At 41.9% G+C, this 16,594-nt stretch overlaps 1 protein-coding gene across 1 annotated transcript in view; it reads right to left on the bottom strand.

Moving 5' to 3' along the window:
- Positions 1 to 1,165: 1,165 nt before the first annotated feature.
- Positions 1,166 to 16,594, bottom strand: part of CTSE (cathepsin E) — a 73,506-nt gene continuing 58,077 nt past the window's right edge. Inside the window, exon 9 of the mRNA XM_075850679.1 lies at positions 1,166 to 1,389. Within this exon, the coding sequence (XP_075706794.1) occupies positions 1,210 to 1,389 (180 nt within the window). The 3' untranslated portion in view covers positions 1,166 to 1,209. The remainder of the gene's footprint in view (positions 1,390 to 16,594) is intronic.

The raw sequence follows: 16,594 nt of genomic DNA, 5'->3' as shown, positions 1-16,594 counted from the left end.
ACCTTGACTGAAACAAACCGAAACCATAGGTTTCCGTTTGCATCACCATTGATTTCAATAGTGACTGATCCGGTGCAAATGGTTTCCGTTTGTTTCAATTGTGCAAAGGTTCCGTCGTTTTGACGGAATAAATAGCGTAGTCGACTACAGCATTCATTCCGTCAAAACGACGGAACCCTTGCTCAGACGGAACCCTTGAACCGAGCCCGGACGCAGATGTGAACGAAGACTTTCATTAGGCAAAAAAGTGTCAACCTGAGTTGTATGGAAAGTTCAAAGTATTCAGCAGGAGCAGTAATATGTGTGATAGCGTGAGATAAACAGAACAAACAAAAATGGAATTGCACTGTAAGGTGAAAAGCATTATAAATCACTGACTTGTCCACGTGAATCTCCACACTTGAGCATCATTTTGTTTTTTAATCTAAAAAGTCCAAAATTCTGTGCTTATTAATTATATAATATATCTTTATAGCAGTCCAAGCTCAGTTTTACTGATACAGAGCTCCAAATCTCCTGCATAGGCATAGAGGCCGATTTTACTAAGACTGATGTTTCATACGCCAGTTTTAGCTATCATCTCCGCTGGAGTAAGATGCGACAGATTTATTAAGGGGTGCATCCATTCCCACAACACCATTCGAACAGAAAATAAAAAATTATACTCACCTCACCGCTCCTCTTCTCTTCTTCCCTCCAGGTCCCTTCTGCATGCTGCGGCAGGGCCTCATATGCGACGCAGCACTGAATGTGTTGTTTGAGCTGCCTCCTGCTGAGGGGACCCAGAGGGGAAAGGAGGAGTGGTGAGGTGAGTATAATTTTTTTTTCTATTGATTTAAAGGGGGAAATAGGGGTTGGGGAAAGATCATGGAGGCAAGGTAGAGGCTAAACATGGGCCTCTACCTTGCTATTCCCCATAAAGTGAAATTTGCACCAGCTAGGAGATGGCATAGATTTCCCCTATAATTTATGCCAGTTTTCTGTCTTAAATTGGGTAGTCATGCCCCTTTCCACAAACGTGGCAAGACCAGTGTAAATAGACCAAATAGAGTTAAAAGATCAAATTCTGCCTAATTGCAGCCACCTTATTGCATACTGTTTATAGAAACCAATAATAACCCAGAATGCAGAAGGCTTTTTTGCGCCCCTATTAAGGCAGTCATCATTTTAACTTGAAAAAAAATATTTTATCATAAAAAACTGCTAGAATTATACCCCATTTGTTACAGTTTCATATGGGACAACTGGAGCAAGTCCCACTCTGTTGTTACCACGATCAAACACAGAATAAAACTGGCCAATAAAGACATCTCCTAGAATCCACAGCGGTCCTGAAGGGGGAGGAATATCCTGTCCTTGAAAGCCACTGCTGCAGTAGTTTCCTCCATCCTAAAGAACAAGAAGAGATTGTATGTAAATGATGTGCTTAATTCTGCAGGCATTCTCCATCCATGCTACCTATCCAGACATAAGCAAATATGCAAATTTCTAGTAGTTTGTTTTTGAGAACTTTAAACAAGAACGGAGGTGCCCAGTCTACATTTCTGGCAGAAAGGAGGCCTTTGCATGTGCGGTAAATTTTTATTACAGTCAATGGAGGAAATAAATATGGCAGTGTACGCTCAATGGATCGATATCTTCAGAATTAGGGGTCCTGTCAGTTAGACTCTCAATGATCAGACACTTATGGTATATCTAATTGGAGAAAACTCTTTTTAATATAATACAATACACATTAGAGAAAACGGTCTTAAAGAGGAACTGTCACCTATCCAGAAATGTCTATTTTAGTAAAAAATTATATCAACTCTGGAACATATTTTCTTTGAAATTTGCCTTGTGCCATTCCTCTGTTATTTCTTCTAGAAATTTATGACTAAGTAGACAATTGGGTTACCATTCCCCTTGTCAAAGGTAAGTGTCCCTCTGTCAGTAGTAGAACATTGTGAGTCTATGTAGCCCCCGTCTCTCACCCAACTGTTAGGCCCCATGCACACGACAGCAAAAAACTGAGCCATTCACTTTCATTGAACACTGACACCTTTCCGTAGCACTACGGAAGGGTGTCAGTGCCGTGGAAATGTTTCGGGAATTATGGAACATGTCCGTTCTTTCGCATTTTGCGGGCCGTGCTCCCATACTTTGTATGGGAGCACGGCCCGAAAATGCGGCTGTCAGTCAGCGGCCGGCCGTGCCCGCAATCGCGGGCCGTGATTGCGGGCACGGTCGTGTGCATGGGGCCTTAACACCCAGTTTTCAATTTATTCATACATTTCTAGGAATAAGACAAGAATGGCGCCAACACAGTTCTAAGAATATATGTTCCAGAATTGTTATTTCATGGGGATACCATTATTCAGGAGAATAAACAGACATGTGAGGAGAGTTTAAAGGTCTGCTTTATTTTGTTAAGCCATTTGCAAGTAATTTTAACATGAATGACAAATAATTAAGATAAGAAAAACAACTAATATGCATAGCATAGCTTTATTGTTTTCTTGATGCCCTAAGATTAGAGATAAGCAAAACTTTAATTGTCACACTTCATATATTTTCCTAATTACCCCATTTAAGACAATGGGGGTTAAAATACAGATACATATTTTTGCCTCCTTTGTGTTATACAGCAGAAATCTGCTACTAAAATCAGTGCTCGGTAAATCAACTTTAGCCCGCAAACTTACACAAACCTACTCTTCTATAACCTGGAATTTGAGCACCTCCGATATCGGCTCATATCCACTCTACTTGTCATGTACAGCTTTTCAGACAAGTAAGCAGCTTTAATGAGGCTCTGTCACCACATTATAAGTGCCCTATCTCCTACATAAGATTTCCAGCAAGGTAAACGTAATCTCACGATATTACGATGTAAACTCATTTAAAACGAGATTACGTTTGCCTTGCTGGAAATCTCACAGAAAAGATTCAGATGTGTCAGGATTCTGAATAGACATGACGTCCTGGCTGGAGGTAATGTCTATTCATTATCGGGGCACTGCAGTAATGTTAGTGTGTGTATAAGGCTGCAGATAGCGATATAGCTATATAGCTAGTGCAGTGTAAATGAATGGAGAGAAGTGTATGATGCTGATTGGTCAGCATCATACAGTCCTCTGTACAACGCCCACTTGGTCTAAAGTAAAAACACGCCCACTTGGGCATTAAGAAACTCTAGCATAAAGCTAAAAATCGCTCATAAAGTGGTCAAAATAGATTGTTTTTCTAAATAAAAAGCACTGCTGTCACCTACATTACAGCGCCGATCTCCTTATATAGGAGATAGGGCACTTATAATGTGGTGACAGAGTCTCTTTAAAGAGGCTCTGTCACCACATTATAAGTGCCCTATCTCCTACATAAGGAGATCGGCGCTGTAGAGGCTCTGTCACCACATTATAAGTGCCCTATCTCCTACATAAGGAGATCGGCGCTGTAGAGGCTCTGTCACCACATTATAAGTGCCCTATCTCCTACATAAGGAGATCGGCGCTGTAATGTAGGTGACAGCAGTGCTTTTTATTTAGAAAAACGATCTATTTTTACTACGTTATTAGCGATTTTAGCTTTATGCTAATTACTTTCTTAATGGACAACTGGGCGTGTTTTTACTATTGACCAAGTGGGCATTGTACAGAGGGATGTATGACGCTGACCAATCAGTGACCAATCAGCGTCATACACTTCTCTCCATTCATTTACTCAGCACATAGTGACACTGCGTTTTTCGCTATATGCTGTCTTATACTGACACATTAACGTTACTGAAGTGTCTTGACAGTGAATAGACATTCCTTCCAGCCAGGACAGGATGTCTAGTCACAATCTGGACACTTTGGTAACGTTTGTGTGGGACTTATAGCAGAGCAAGTGTAATCTCGCGAGATCACTCTGTAAATGACAGGTTACAGCGAGATTACGATTTGCTCTGCTGGAAGTCCCACACAAACATTACCGAAGTGTCAGGATTTTGACTAGACAGCCTCTTTAAGGCCCTTTTACACTGGCCGATAAGTGGCCGATGCAGCGAGCGCCGATCAACGAGACATCATTGATCGGCGCTCGTTTGCTCCTGTCACAAGGAGCTATGGATGGGGACGAGCGGTCGTCACTCCGATCGCTCGTCCCCATACGTTATTATCATGTCGGCAGCGCATCTCCCTGTTTACCGACAACGATAATCTTTAACTTTTTTTAAACGATACGACCAGCAGAGGATCGAGCGTTTTCTCGTTCATCTGCTGATCGTTCCCCTGTTTACACTGGGCAATTATCGGCAACAAGCGTTATATGAATGCTCGTCTGCCCGATAATAATCCAGAAGAGGCTGGACGCAGCTGCAGGCTTAAGGGAAGCCGACATGACCGTCCTGGTAGGGAAAGGGTTAATGTTACGAGGTCAGGGAAAGTTGAAGGAGCTGAAGGAGGGACGGGGAGGAGTTAAGGGGGGCGGGGGGGGCCGTTGCTGTGCTTCCCGCTGTTTCTCGGCATTGAGCCGGAAGCAGCGGGAGGAGTAACACACAGTAAGCAAAGCCTGTGTAAAACCCCCTTTATTTATCATATGATTGATGTCTTAAAAGCTTCACATTGAGGGACAGTTCACATAGAGTTTACTCAAAATACGGCCCAAAACACCCCCTACTGATTTAAATGGGACACAGAGTTGCTTTTAACCAGGTGGCCACTGGCCGCTCGTGGAAAAGAAAAGCACATGCTCTTTCTTGGAGCGGATACCGTCTATGACCTCTCATTGAAATTATTGGGAGCCAAAAAAAAACATGGCGCGGGCAAAAAAAGCAGCAAAAAAATGTAGAAAAACAAGCGTTAAAACGACGCTGGCAATTTAAAAACCTGCCTCAAAATGCCTGAAGCAAAAAAACTCTGTGTGAACTAGGCCTTAGGAGAGAGCTCGTTCTTGGGACTTCTGCATTAACATTAACAGCAGGAAACATGTCAGAACTTGTTATCTCCTACACAGCAATATATAACTTAAAGGCAATTTACACTTTTGAAGTTAATTTTTTTTAAATAAATCAATTTAATACATCAATGTTTTATCTGATTTTAACCCCTTCCCGACATCCGCCGTATATATACGGTGCTGTCGGGAGGTGCTTCCCGCAAAGCGCCGTATAGGTACTGCGCAACGGGAAACGGTCATCGGTGCTAATTGCACCGTGACAAAGTAAAGATGGCTGCTGTCCCTGACAGCAGGCCATCTCTACTACTCGCCCAGGGTGCCATTTCGGCCCCCCGCATCGGCGATCACTACTATTGGTCAGTCAATTCTGAACGGCCAATAGCAGGGATTTTTATTAAAACTGCGCCCTAGAGTCACAGGGCACAGTTAGACAGTGGCGATTGGTGCTGTCTAAGACCTCTAGGAGCGCTCTGATTGGTCGGTCTGTAATGACCGACCAATCAGAGCACCGGGGAGTGTTGTGAACATCGATACCGCTCTGCACGCCGCCATTCCAGTTTGAGGCAGCGTGCAGAGCGGTTGAGAGATTGTCTGCTGCGGCTTTGCTGGGATTTGTAGTGCGTCCTGCACTACTGTGTAAAAAATAAGAGAGCCCTTTTGCTACTTCTGTCTGATCACCAGTCTTTTTTTTTTTTGTGATCAGACAGATTTTTTTCGCCCTTTCCCTGTCCTCGGGCCTGTCCTCGTCCCTGTCCCAATCCACCCCCTCCCTGTCCCAATCTACCCCACCTTTCCCACCCCACCCCCTCCCTGTCTGAGTCCTGTGCCCACTGAGCGCTGATCAGTGACCACCATCACTGATCAGCATCTGTGCTCAATTTTTGGCACAGGATTTTTTTTTTAATTTGCACCATCTCCCTGTGTTCGCCCTGCGGCCACGAAGTGCTGGTTAGTGACCGCCATCACTCATCAGCATCCGTGTTTTGTTTTTTTCCCGCAGTTTCTTTCATTGTGCCTTTTTTCACCCACACCAATTACCTGTGTGTGTCCTGCGACCGCTGAGCGCTGACCAGTGACCGCCATCACTGATCGGCATTTGTGCTCAACTTTTGGTCCAGGAATTTTTTATTTTTGTCATTTCTTTCCAATTATAAATTTGCACCATCTACCAGTGTGCACCCTGCGGCCACAGACTGCTGATTAGTTATCAGCATCTGTGGTAATTTGTTGACGCAGGTGTTTTTAGTTTTTTTTCACCCGCACCTTTCCATAGTGTGCGTCCTGCGCTGCGTGCTGATCAGTGACGCACATCACTGATCAGCATATTTTCTGGCGCAGGTTTTTTTCTTTCTAATCCAATATAAAATTTAAAATATAATAGTAGCTAGGTGTAGCTAGTAGGTAGGGAGTTAGGCCTCATGCACACGACCGTAAAAACTCCCGTTATTACGGGTCGTAATTACGACCCGTAATAACGGGCTCATAGACTTCTATTGGCGACGGGTGCCTTCCCGTTTTCTCACGGGAAGGTGCCCGTGCCGTTGAAAAAGATAGAACATGTCCTATTTCAGGCCGTAATAACAGCACGGACAGTCCATAGAAGTCTATGGAGCTCTCGTAATGACGGGTGGCTACATGTGTGCACCCGTCATTACGGCAGCGTTGCTAAGCGACGTCAGTAAATAGTCACTGTCCAGGGAGCTGAAAGAGTTAACTGATAGGCAGTAACTCTTTCAGCACCCTGGACAGTGACTACCGATCAGTATAAACCTGTAAAAAATAAAAATAAAAGACGTTCATACTTACCGACAACTTCCTGCTTCCTCTAGTCCGGTCTCCCGCCCGTTGCCTTGGTGACGCGTCCCTCTCGACATCCGGCCCGACGTCCTGGATGACGTTTCAGGCCATGTGACCGCTGCAGCCAATCACAGGTCAATCACAGGCTGCAGCGGTCACATGGACTGCCGCGTCATCCAGGGATGTCGGGCTGGATGTGAAGAGAGGGACGCGTCACCAAGACAACGGCCGGGTAAGTATGAATTTCTTTAACTTTTATTACAGAAAAGGCTGTCCCTTCTCTCTATCCTGCACTGATAGAGAGAAGGGGCTGCCGATTAGTGCAGTGCTATTTTGCCGCCAAAAACGTGCTCGTAAATACGGGTGGAATACGTGTGACACCGGACCCATATTTACGGGCACGGGTTCGTAAATACTGGTGCAAAACGGGTGGAATACGTGTGACACCGGACCCGTATTTACGCCAGTATTTACGGGTGGGAAAAAATACGGTCGTGTGCATGAGGCCTTAGGGTAGCATATGCCATCGTTAGAAACGTTCATTTAGATTTAGATCTAGATAGATATATCTAGCAACTTTTTTCTGCAGTTTTAGTAGAAATTTACCGTAGTTCAGTTAGACTACAGTTTTTTTTAGTAATAGATAGCGTCAGTTACTGACGGACGTTCAGTTGTTTTTTTTACTGATGTTCGTCCAGTAAATTTTTAGAGTCTAGTTTTACTGTAGCATGTTAGTTAGACTACAGGTTTTTTTTTAGTAATAAATAGCGTCAGTTACTGACGGACATTCAGTTGATTTTTTACTGACGTTCGTCCAGTAAATTTTTAGAGCCTAGTTTTACTGTAGCACGTTAGTTAGACTACAGGTTTTTTTTAGTAATAGATAGCGTTAGTTACTGGCGGACGTTCAGTTGTTTTTTTCTAACTGACGATCGTACAGTAAATTCTATTCTTTTTTTTTTTTCCTTTTCTCCTCTTCTCTTCTTTCTTATCTTCTAATTTCTGTTCACTATACACGTGTAAAAACACTACACACACACACCCCCCTGTGTAAAAATAAAAGTTGATTACACGTGTAAAAACACCACACAACCCCCTGTAATAAATCAAAATGTCTCAATCGTCCAGAAGGATATATTCAATTGAGGAGGCATACGCCATCATTGCCTCTGACACTGATTCGGCCAGCGAGGGAGATGAGGAATATGCCCCACTACTTTTAGTTTCCTCCTCTTCCTCCTCCAGTAATGAGGAACCCCCCCCCCCCCAAAGGCGATCCAGGAGAGCAGCTGAGGCAACCCCAATGATTGATCCCATGTGGACTCCACTCCCTGAAAATTATGAGCCTCAAATTCCTGATTTTATAGGCAGCTCAGGAATTCAGTTTGAGACTGAAGGCCTCACAGAAATTGACTTTTTCAAGGTCTTTTTCTCTGAGGAGTTTGTTAATTTAATGGCGGCCCATACGAATCTGTACGCCCAACAATTTTTAACCCAAAACCCCACTTCATCATTTGTTAGGTGGACCCCAGTAGATGCAGCGGAGATGATGACATTTTGGGGTCTTGTGCTGCATATGGGACTAGTGAGGAAGCCAGAGGTTAGGCAATACTGGAGTGCGGATATTTTGTACAACACCCCAATTTACCGCATACACATGACCCGGACTCGCTCTGAAGCGATTTTAAAATTCTTGCATTATAATGATAATGCACAGTGCCCGCCCCAGGACGACCCCACATTTGACCGTCTATTTAAAATCAGGCCACTCATTGATCATTTCTGCACCAAATTTTCACAAGTGTACACCCCCGATAAATATATTTCCATAGACGAGTCCCTTGTTCATTTTAAGGGGAGGCTTAAATTCTGCCAATACCTGCCCAATAAGAGGGCAAGGTATGGAATAAAATTGTACAAACTGTGTGAGAGTACATCTGGGTATACACACAGGTTTAGGGTTTACGAAGGGAAGGACTGTATTATTGAACCCCCAGAATGCCCCCCCTGTCCTGGGAGTTAGTGGGAAGATAGTGTAGGATGTAATACACCCATTGCTGGACAAGGGTTATCACCTTTACGTGGATAACTTCTATACCAGCATCCCACTATTTAAGTGCATTTCTGCCAGAAGTACTGTAGCATGCGGTACTGTGCGCAAAAATCAGAGAGGCCTCCCTAAAACACTGCTTAGCCAAAGCCTCAGAAGGGGTGAGAGCAGGGAACTATGCAGCGAGAACATGCTGTTCGTCAAATATAAGGACAAGAGGGATGTCCTTATATTGACCACAATTGATGACAGCTGCAGCACCCCTGTCCCTGAACGAGGTACCACCACAGTGACTCAGAAGCCAAATTGCATCCTGGGCTACAATAAGTACATGGGCGGGGTTGATCTCTCTGATCAAGTACTGAAGCCTTAGGCTGGATTCACACGAGCACATTATGTCCGTAAAGGACGGACGTATTTCGGCCGCAAGTCCCGGACCGAACACACTGCAGGGAGCCGAGCTCCTAGCATCCTACTTATGTGCTGCCCATTGTGTTGGATTGTCAATGCAACTCTATTCTCCCACTCTTCACACACTGATAGCAACACCGCAGAAGAAAATGCCTCCCGATCTGAAGCCCTTAGACTTTTATCTTTGGGGTCATCTGAAGGCAATTGTCTATGCTGTGAAGATACGAGATGTGCAGCAACTGAAACTACGGATACTGGAAGCCTGTGCTAGCATTTCTTCTGCGGTGTTGCTATCAGTGTGTGAAGAGTGGGAGAAGAGGGTTGCATTGACAATCCAACACAATGGGCAGCACATTGAACACATTTTATAAGTGGTCAGAAACTTGTAAATAACTCATGAAGGAATAAAGTAACGTTAAAACCAAGCACACCATTGTTTTTCTTGTGAAATTCTCGATAAGTTTGATGTGTCACATGACCCTCTTCCAATTGAAAAAACTAAAGTTGGATACAAAATGGCCGACTTCAAAATGGCCGCCATGGTCAACACCCAGCTTGAAAAGTTTCCCCCTCCCATATACTAATGTGCCACAAACAGGAAGTTAATATCACCAACCATTCCCATTTGGAAATTTCTAAATACTGTTTTGAATACTTTGAGGGGTGCAGTTTTTAAAATGGGGTGACTTGTGGGGGTTTGTATTGTGTAGGCCCCTCAAAACCACTTTACAATTGAACTGGCCCCTGTAAAAATAGCCTTTTGAAATTTTCTTGAAAATGTGAGAAATTGCTGCTAATGTTCTAAGCCTTGTAACGTCCTAGAAAAATAAAAGGATGTTCAAAAAACGATGCCAATCTAAAGTAGACATATGGGGGATGTTAATTAGCAACAATTTTGTGTGTTATAACTGCCTGTCTTACCAGTAGATACATTTAAATTAAGAAAAAAGCTAATTTTTGCAATTTTTCGCTAAATTTTGGTGTTTTTCACCATTAAATACTGAATGTATCGAGCACATTTTGCCAGTAACAAAGTCCAATGTGTCACGAGAAAACAATCTGAGAATCGCTTGGATAGGTAAAAGCATTCCGACGTTATAACATGTCAGATTTGAAAAATGAGGCTCTGTCAGGAAGGTCAAAAGTGGCCAAAGCGGGAAGGGGTTAAACAACTTTTTAATTGATTTTTATTAAAAAAAAAATTTACTTTTTAACCCCTTCAGGACCCAGCCTGTTTTGACCTTCAGTACCCAGCCGATTTTTTCAAATCTGACATGTGTTACTTTATGTGGTAATAACGTTGGAATGCTTTTACCTATCCAAGCGATTCTGAGATAGTTTTCTCGTGACATGTTGTACTTTATGTTAGCGAAAAAATTTTGTCGATAATTTTGGTATTTATTTCTGAAAAACACCACAATTTAGAAAAAATTAGCAAAAATTAGCATTTTTCTAAATTTAAACGTATCTGCTTGTAAAACAGATAGTAATACCACACAAAATAGTTACTAGTTAACATTTCCCATATGTCTACTTTATGTTTGCATCATTTTTTGAACGTCCTTTTATTTTTCTAGGACGTTACAAGGCTTAGAACTTTAGCAGCAATTTCTCATATTTTAAAGAAAATTTCAAAAGGCTATTTTTTCAGGGACCTGTTCAGACTGAGGTGGCTTTGAGGGCCTTATATATTAGAAAATACCCAGAAGTCACCCCATTTTGAAAACTGCACCCCTCAAGGTATTCTAATCAGCATTCACAAAGTGTATTAACCCTTTAGGTGTTTCACAGGTATTAAAGCAAAGTAGAGGTGAAATTTACAAATTTTATTTTTTTTGCAGAAATTAATTTCTAATACATTTTTTTTTTTGTAACACAGAAGGTTTTACCAGAGAAATGCAACTCAATATTTATTGCCCAGATTCTGCAGTTTTTAGAAATATCCCACATGTGGCCCTAGTGTGATAATGGACTGAAGCACAGGCCTCAGAAGCAAAGGAGCACCTAGTGGATTTTGGGCCTCCTTTTTTTTAGAATATATTTTAGGCACCTTGTCAGGTTTGAAGAGGTCTTGTGGTGCCAAAACAGTGGAAACACACCAAAAGTTACCCCATTTTGGAAACTACACCCCTCAAGGAATTTATCTAGGTGTATAGTTAGCATTTTGACTGCACAGGTTTTTCGCTAAATTTATTAGAATTAGTCTGTAAAAATGAAAATCTACTTTTTTCTGAAAAAACATAGAAATTTTTCATATTTACAAGTAATAATAAAGAAAATGCACCCCAACATATGTAAAGCAATGTCTCCCGATTACGGTAATATCCCATATGTGGTAATAAACTGCTGATTGGACCCACAGCAAGGCTCAGAAGGGAAGGAGCGCCATTTGGATTTTGGAGCACGGATTTTGGTGGACCGGTTTTCGGTTCCATGTCGCGTTTGCAACCCCCTGGAGGGACCAAAACAGGGGAAACCCTCCAAAAGTGACCCCATTTTGGAAATTACACCTATCAAGTAATTTTCAAGGGGTATAGTTAGCATTTTGACCACACAGGTTTTTCACTAAATATATTGGAATTAGTCTGTAAAAATTAAAATCTACTTTTTTTCTGAAAAAACATAGAAATTTTTAATATTTACGAGGAATAATGAAGAAAGTCACCCCAACATTTGTAAAGCAATGTCTCCTGATTACAGCAATATCCCATATGTGGTAATAAACTGCTGATTGGACCCACAGCAGTGCTCAGAAGGGAAGGAGTGCCATTTGGATTTTGGAGCACGGATTTTGCTGGATTGGTTTTCGGTGCCATGTCGCGTTTGCAACGCCCTGGAGAGACCAAAACAGGGGAAACCCCCCAAAAGTTACCCCATTTTTTAAACAATACCTCTCAAGGAATTTATCTAGGGGTATAGTTAGCATTTTGACCACACAGGTTTTTTGCAGAATTTAGTGGAATTAGGCAGTGAAAATGAAAATCAACTTTTTTTCTGAAAAAGCATAGAAATTTTAAATTTTTACAAGGAATAAAGGAAAAAAAGAACACAACATTTGTAAAGCATTTTCTCCTGATTACGGCAATACCCCATATGTGGTAATAAACTGCTGATTGGACCCATGGCAGCGCTCAGAAGGAAAGTAGCGCCATTTGGATTTTGGAGCACGGATTTTGATGGATTGTTTTTCGGTGCCATGCCGCCTTTGCAACGCCCTGGAGAAACCAAAACAGTGGAAGCCCCCCAAGTTACCCCATTTTGGAAACACCCTTCAACGAATTTTTCTAGGGGTATAGTGAGAATATAGACTCCACGGGTCTTTTGCAGAATTTATTAGAATTAGGCGGAGAAAATTAATATCACAATTTTTTTCCACTAAAATGTTGAATTTTCTCATTTTCACAAGGGATAAAGGAGAAATAAACAACCAATTTTTATAAAGCAAATTCTACCGAGTACGGAAATACCCCACATGTGGTCATACATTTTTTTCATTAGAAATGAATTAACCCTTTCAGGACTGATCCATTTTTTGCTTTCTTATTTTCGTTTTTCACTACCCGCCTTCCAAGAGCCATAACTTTTTTATTTTTCCGTCAGTAGAGTGATGTGAGGGCTTATTTCTTGCGGGAGGAATTGTAGTTTCTATTGACACCTTTTAAAGTGAAATAAAAAGTACTGGGAAACTGAAAAAAAATAGGAAAATATAGTAATATAGGAAAAAAATCTGATTCCATTTTTTGGGGTTTTCGTTTTTACAGCTTTCGCCGTGCAGTAAAAACGAAAACTACAGCAATTTTGACGGTTTAAATTATTTACGTTTTTTACGGTGTTCACCGTGCGAGTTAAATAATGGCATATTGTAATAGTTCAGCCTTTTACGTACGTAGCGATATCAATTCTGTTTATTTTTTTTACATTACTTTTGAAGAAAAATGGGAAAAGGTGTTTTTTTGTAACTTTTTTTTCTTTCTCACTACTAATAACTTGAATTCTTCTACACATTTTATTAGTCCCCTTAGGGGACTTGTACCAGCGATCATTGGATCGCGGGTACAATATGCTGCGATACTAATGTATTGCAGTATATTGTTATTTTTACAGGCTTCTGTAACCGCACGATCGCTGTTCCTGTCCCTTAGTCCTGGGTGTCAGCTCTAATACACAGCCGACGCCCGCAGCGTATGGAGCGGGCTCAGCACGTGAGCCCTCTCCATACATCACCCCCGCACCATGACGTGCTATTAAGTCATAGTGCTCAAAGGGGTTAATGCACAGCGGATGGTGTGAATATTGCAATTTTCCACTGATGTGCCATTTTAGTGCATAATATGTCGTGCCCAGTTTGTGCCACTGAAGACAAATACCTCATAAAACGTTAAGCGGGTTCTCCCGGGTATGTCGATGCCATATATGTGGGCGCAAACTGCTGCTTGGGTACGCTGCAAGGCTCAGAAGGGAGGGACGCCATTTTGCCTTTGGAGCGCAGATTTTGCTTGGTAGTTTTTCTGTTTTGGGTTTCGCTGGTATTTCAGTTTATAATGTGGGGGCATATGTAATCTGTGCGGAGAACTTCAGGGCATAATAAGAGGGTATAAAAATGCGGTAAATAAATAATAATTCATAGATATGTGGCCGGTGTCGCACTGAAAATGGTGTTGGATGTTACCCGCTTTTAGAACGCTCTGCACATTTTGCATCGCCATATTCCTGAGAGCCAGAACTTCTTTATTTTTTCACCTCCGGAGCTGTGTGAAGGCTTATTTGTTGCGGGACAATCTGTACTTTTCATTGGTACCATTTTGGGGTACATGTGATTTTTTTGATCACTTTTTATTAAATTTTTTTGCAAGCCGGGTGACCAAAAACAAGCAATTCTGACAATGTTTTTTAGTTTATTTTTTGCGGAGTTCACCGTGCACTATAAATGACCATTATATTTTATTCTGCGGGTCCGTACAATTACGGCGATACCATATGTATATAGTTTTTTTTACGTTTTGCAGCGTTTGCGCAATAAAATCACTTTTTTATAGAAAAAGGCCTTGTTTTTTTCAGGACGGGTTGTAGTTTTTATCGGTATTATTTTCGGGTACATGCGACTTTTTGATCACTTTTTATTCTCTATTTTGGGAGGGGTGGTGACCAAAAAATAGCGATTCTGGTGTCGTTTTTTATTGATTTTTTTCACGGTGTTCATCGTGCGGGAAAAATAACATTATAGTTTTATAGCTGGGGTCGTTACGAACGCGGTGATACCAGATATGTGTACTTTTTTTAACGTGTTCATTTTTTTCCTATAATGAAAGACTTATTATAGGAAAAAAATGAAGTGTTTGTTTATATAACTTATAACTTTTATTTTTACACTTTTTAAAAAAAAAAAATTATTCTTTTCTTTACTTTTTTCACTTGTCCCACTAGGGGACACTTAGACTTGCAGCTTTGATCGCTGCTAGAGTACATTACACTACACACGTAGTGTAATGCATTCCAACTGTCATTGTGACGTGACAGTCACACTGACAGGAAGTCTCGGAGGAGCGTCAGGAGGCTGCTCCTCCGAGGCTTCCGTACATGGCAACCCGGAGGTCATTATCTGACCTCCGATTGCCACGACAAGCATCGGTAGCCCCCACGATCACTTCGTGGGGGCTGCCGATGTGCTTCAAACCACTTAAATGCGGCGACGGCAATCCGTCGCAGCATTTATGGGGTTAATTGCCGAAATCAGCGGCGATGGTCCGCTGACCGGCAAGGCTGGAGTGTCAGCTGTCAGGGACAGCTGACCTCCCGGTTCCCGGACACTGTCCGTTAGGACAGTGTGCGTCGGGAACTACTCCGCAATAGTACGTCCTGATGCGGGAACTAACCCCTCTGCAGGATGTACTATTGCGGCGCAGCGCGGGAAGAGGTTAAGATACATTTTCTTTGCATCCTGTATACATAGAAGCTGTGTCTTGCAAGCATAGCTGATTCTGTCAGTTCTGCTGCCCTGACGGCTCCAGTAAAATCTGGTCATATGCGTTTCTGACACACAGGACCAAGCTGAAATCTGCAGCTTTCTCTGGTTTTAATCGGAAAATGTTTAGCAGGATGGGGAGGAAAATCTGCAACATTTCCTCACTGTGTGAATGCAGCCTTAATCTATTTGAAATATGTATTTGTTCTAAATTCTCGGGATAGAATAGGGATTTATTTGAATATGGCCAAGGTCGTACATACCACGGAGGTAGACCATGCAGCTGCTATAGGGTCCTTACTGAGAGGGCGCCCAGTCCTGGTTGGTCTCATCCCCCTTGCTACTGGATGACAAAAGACTTTTAAGGACTTCATGCTTAAGATGAACTTCAACATTAGCAAATCCTGTGGATATGTCATAAATGTCCCTTATGGGAAGACCAGGATAAATGCCGCTGTCAACTATTGACAGCATGCATTTAACTAGTTATACGGCCATGAACAGCTCTGTTCCTGGCCGTTAGAGCAGCATGTCAGCAGAGTGAGCCCGCTCCACTCCAAGCAACATCAACTCCCCGCTCCATGATGTGCCGGAACATCACGGGTCGGGAAGGGGTTAAGTAAGAAGCGGTCAGGGTGTCCCTTGACTGCCGACTATAAGACGCAGGGACATTTTAGCAAGACTTATTCTTGCCAAAAATTGTGTCTTATAGTCCGAAAAATACGGTATATTGAAAAAAATTCAAAATAACTTTTCATTATACAATGAATAAGCGTATTTGCTGAAACTGGAATAACTCTTTAGCCCTTATTCACACACCATTTTTTAAGCATATTTAAGCATTGCAAAAAAAAACACCATGAATTTCAAGCCTTTTTCATGGTGCTTTTTACAAGTGTTGTTATTGTCCATAGAGAAGTATATGGGAAATACACCATAAAATGCAGTACCTAGAGCATGCTACATTTTTAAATAATTCCACCAAAGCACCACAAACCAAAATACTGTGTTTGTAGTGTTTCCTATGTTTCACTGTAGACTTTAAAGTGACATCTGGCCACAGCATTTTTAAGTAATAAATAACGCAGAGAAAAATGCCAACAATAATGCGCGAAAACAAAGCAAAGCGCTGTGTGTGAATCTAGTCTTAAGCTATTTTTTTCAGAGTTTTAAAGATCCCCCAATAGATAAAAACTTTACAAAAACATTTTCCCTTACTGTACACCACTTCTAGACCATTTTTCAGTAAAAAAAAAAATATTTACCCTCATTCCCATTCACGTTGAGTGCCATTTGTTGACAATGTTTTGGGGGCATGCTTATTTACTTTTTCTTCCTGGTTAGCCATTGTTTCCCCATGATTCCTTGCACGCTGTAAGTAGCACGCATTTGGATTGTATGTTCACTGGGGAAGGGAAGGACTACATGCAAATGCACTGAGCAATTGGAATTAG

This window comes from Rhinoderma darwinii, chromosome 2, assembly GCF_050947455.1.
Source record: "Rhinoderma darwinii isolate aRhiDar2 chromosome 2, aRhiDar2.hap1, whole genome shotgun sequence".
NCBI classification, from domain to species: Eukaryota; Metazoa; Chordata; class Amphibia; order Anura; family Rhinodermatidae; genus Rhinoderma; species Rhinoderma darwinii.
The sequence above is the reverse complement of the archived record's forward strand: the minus strand, read 5'-3'. Positions and strand labels throughout refer to the sequence as shown.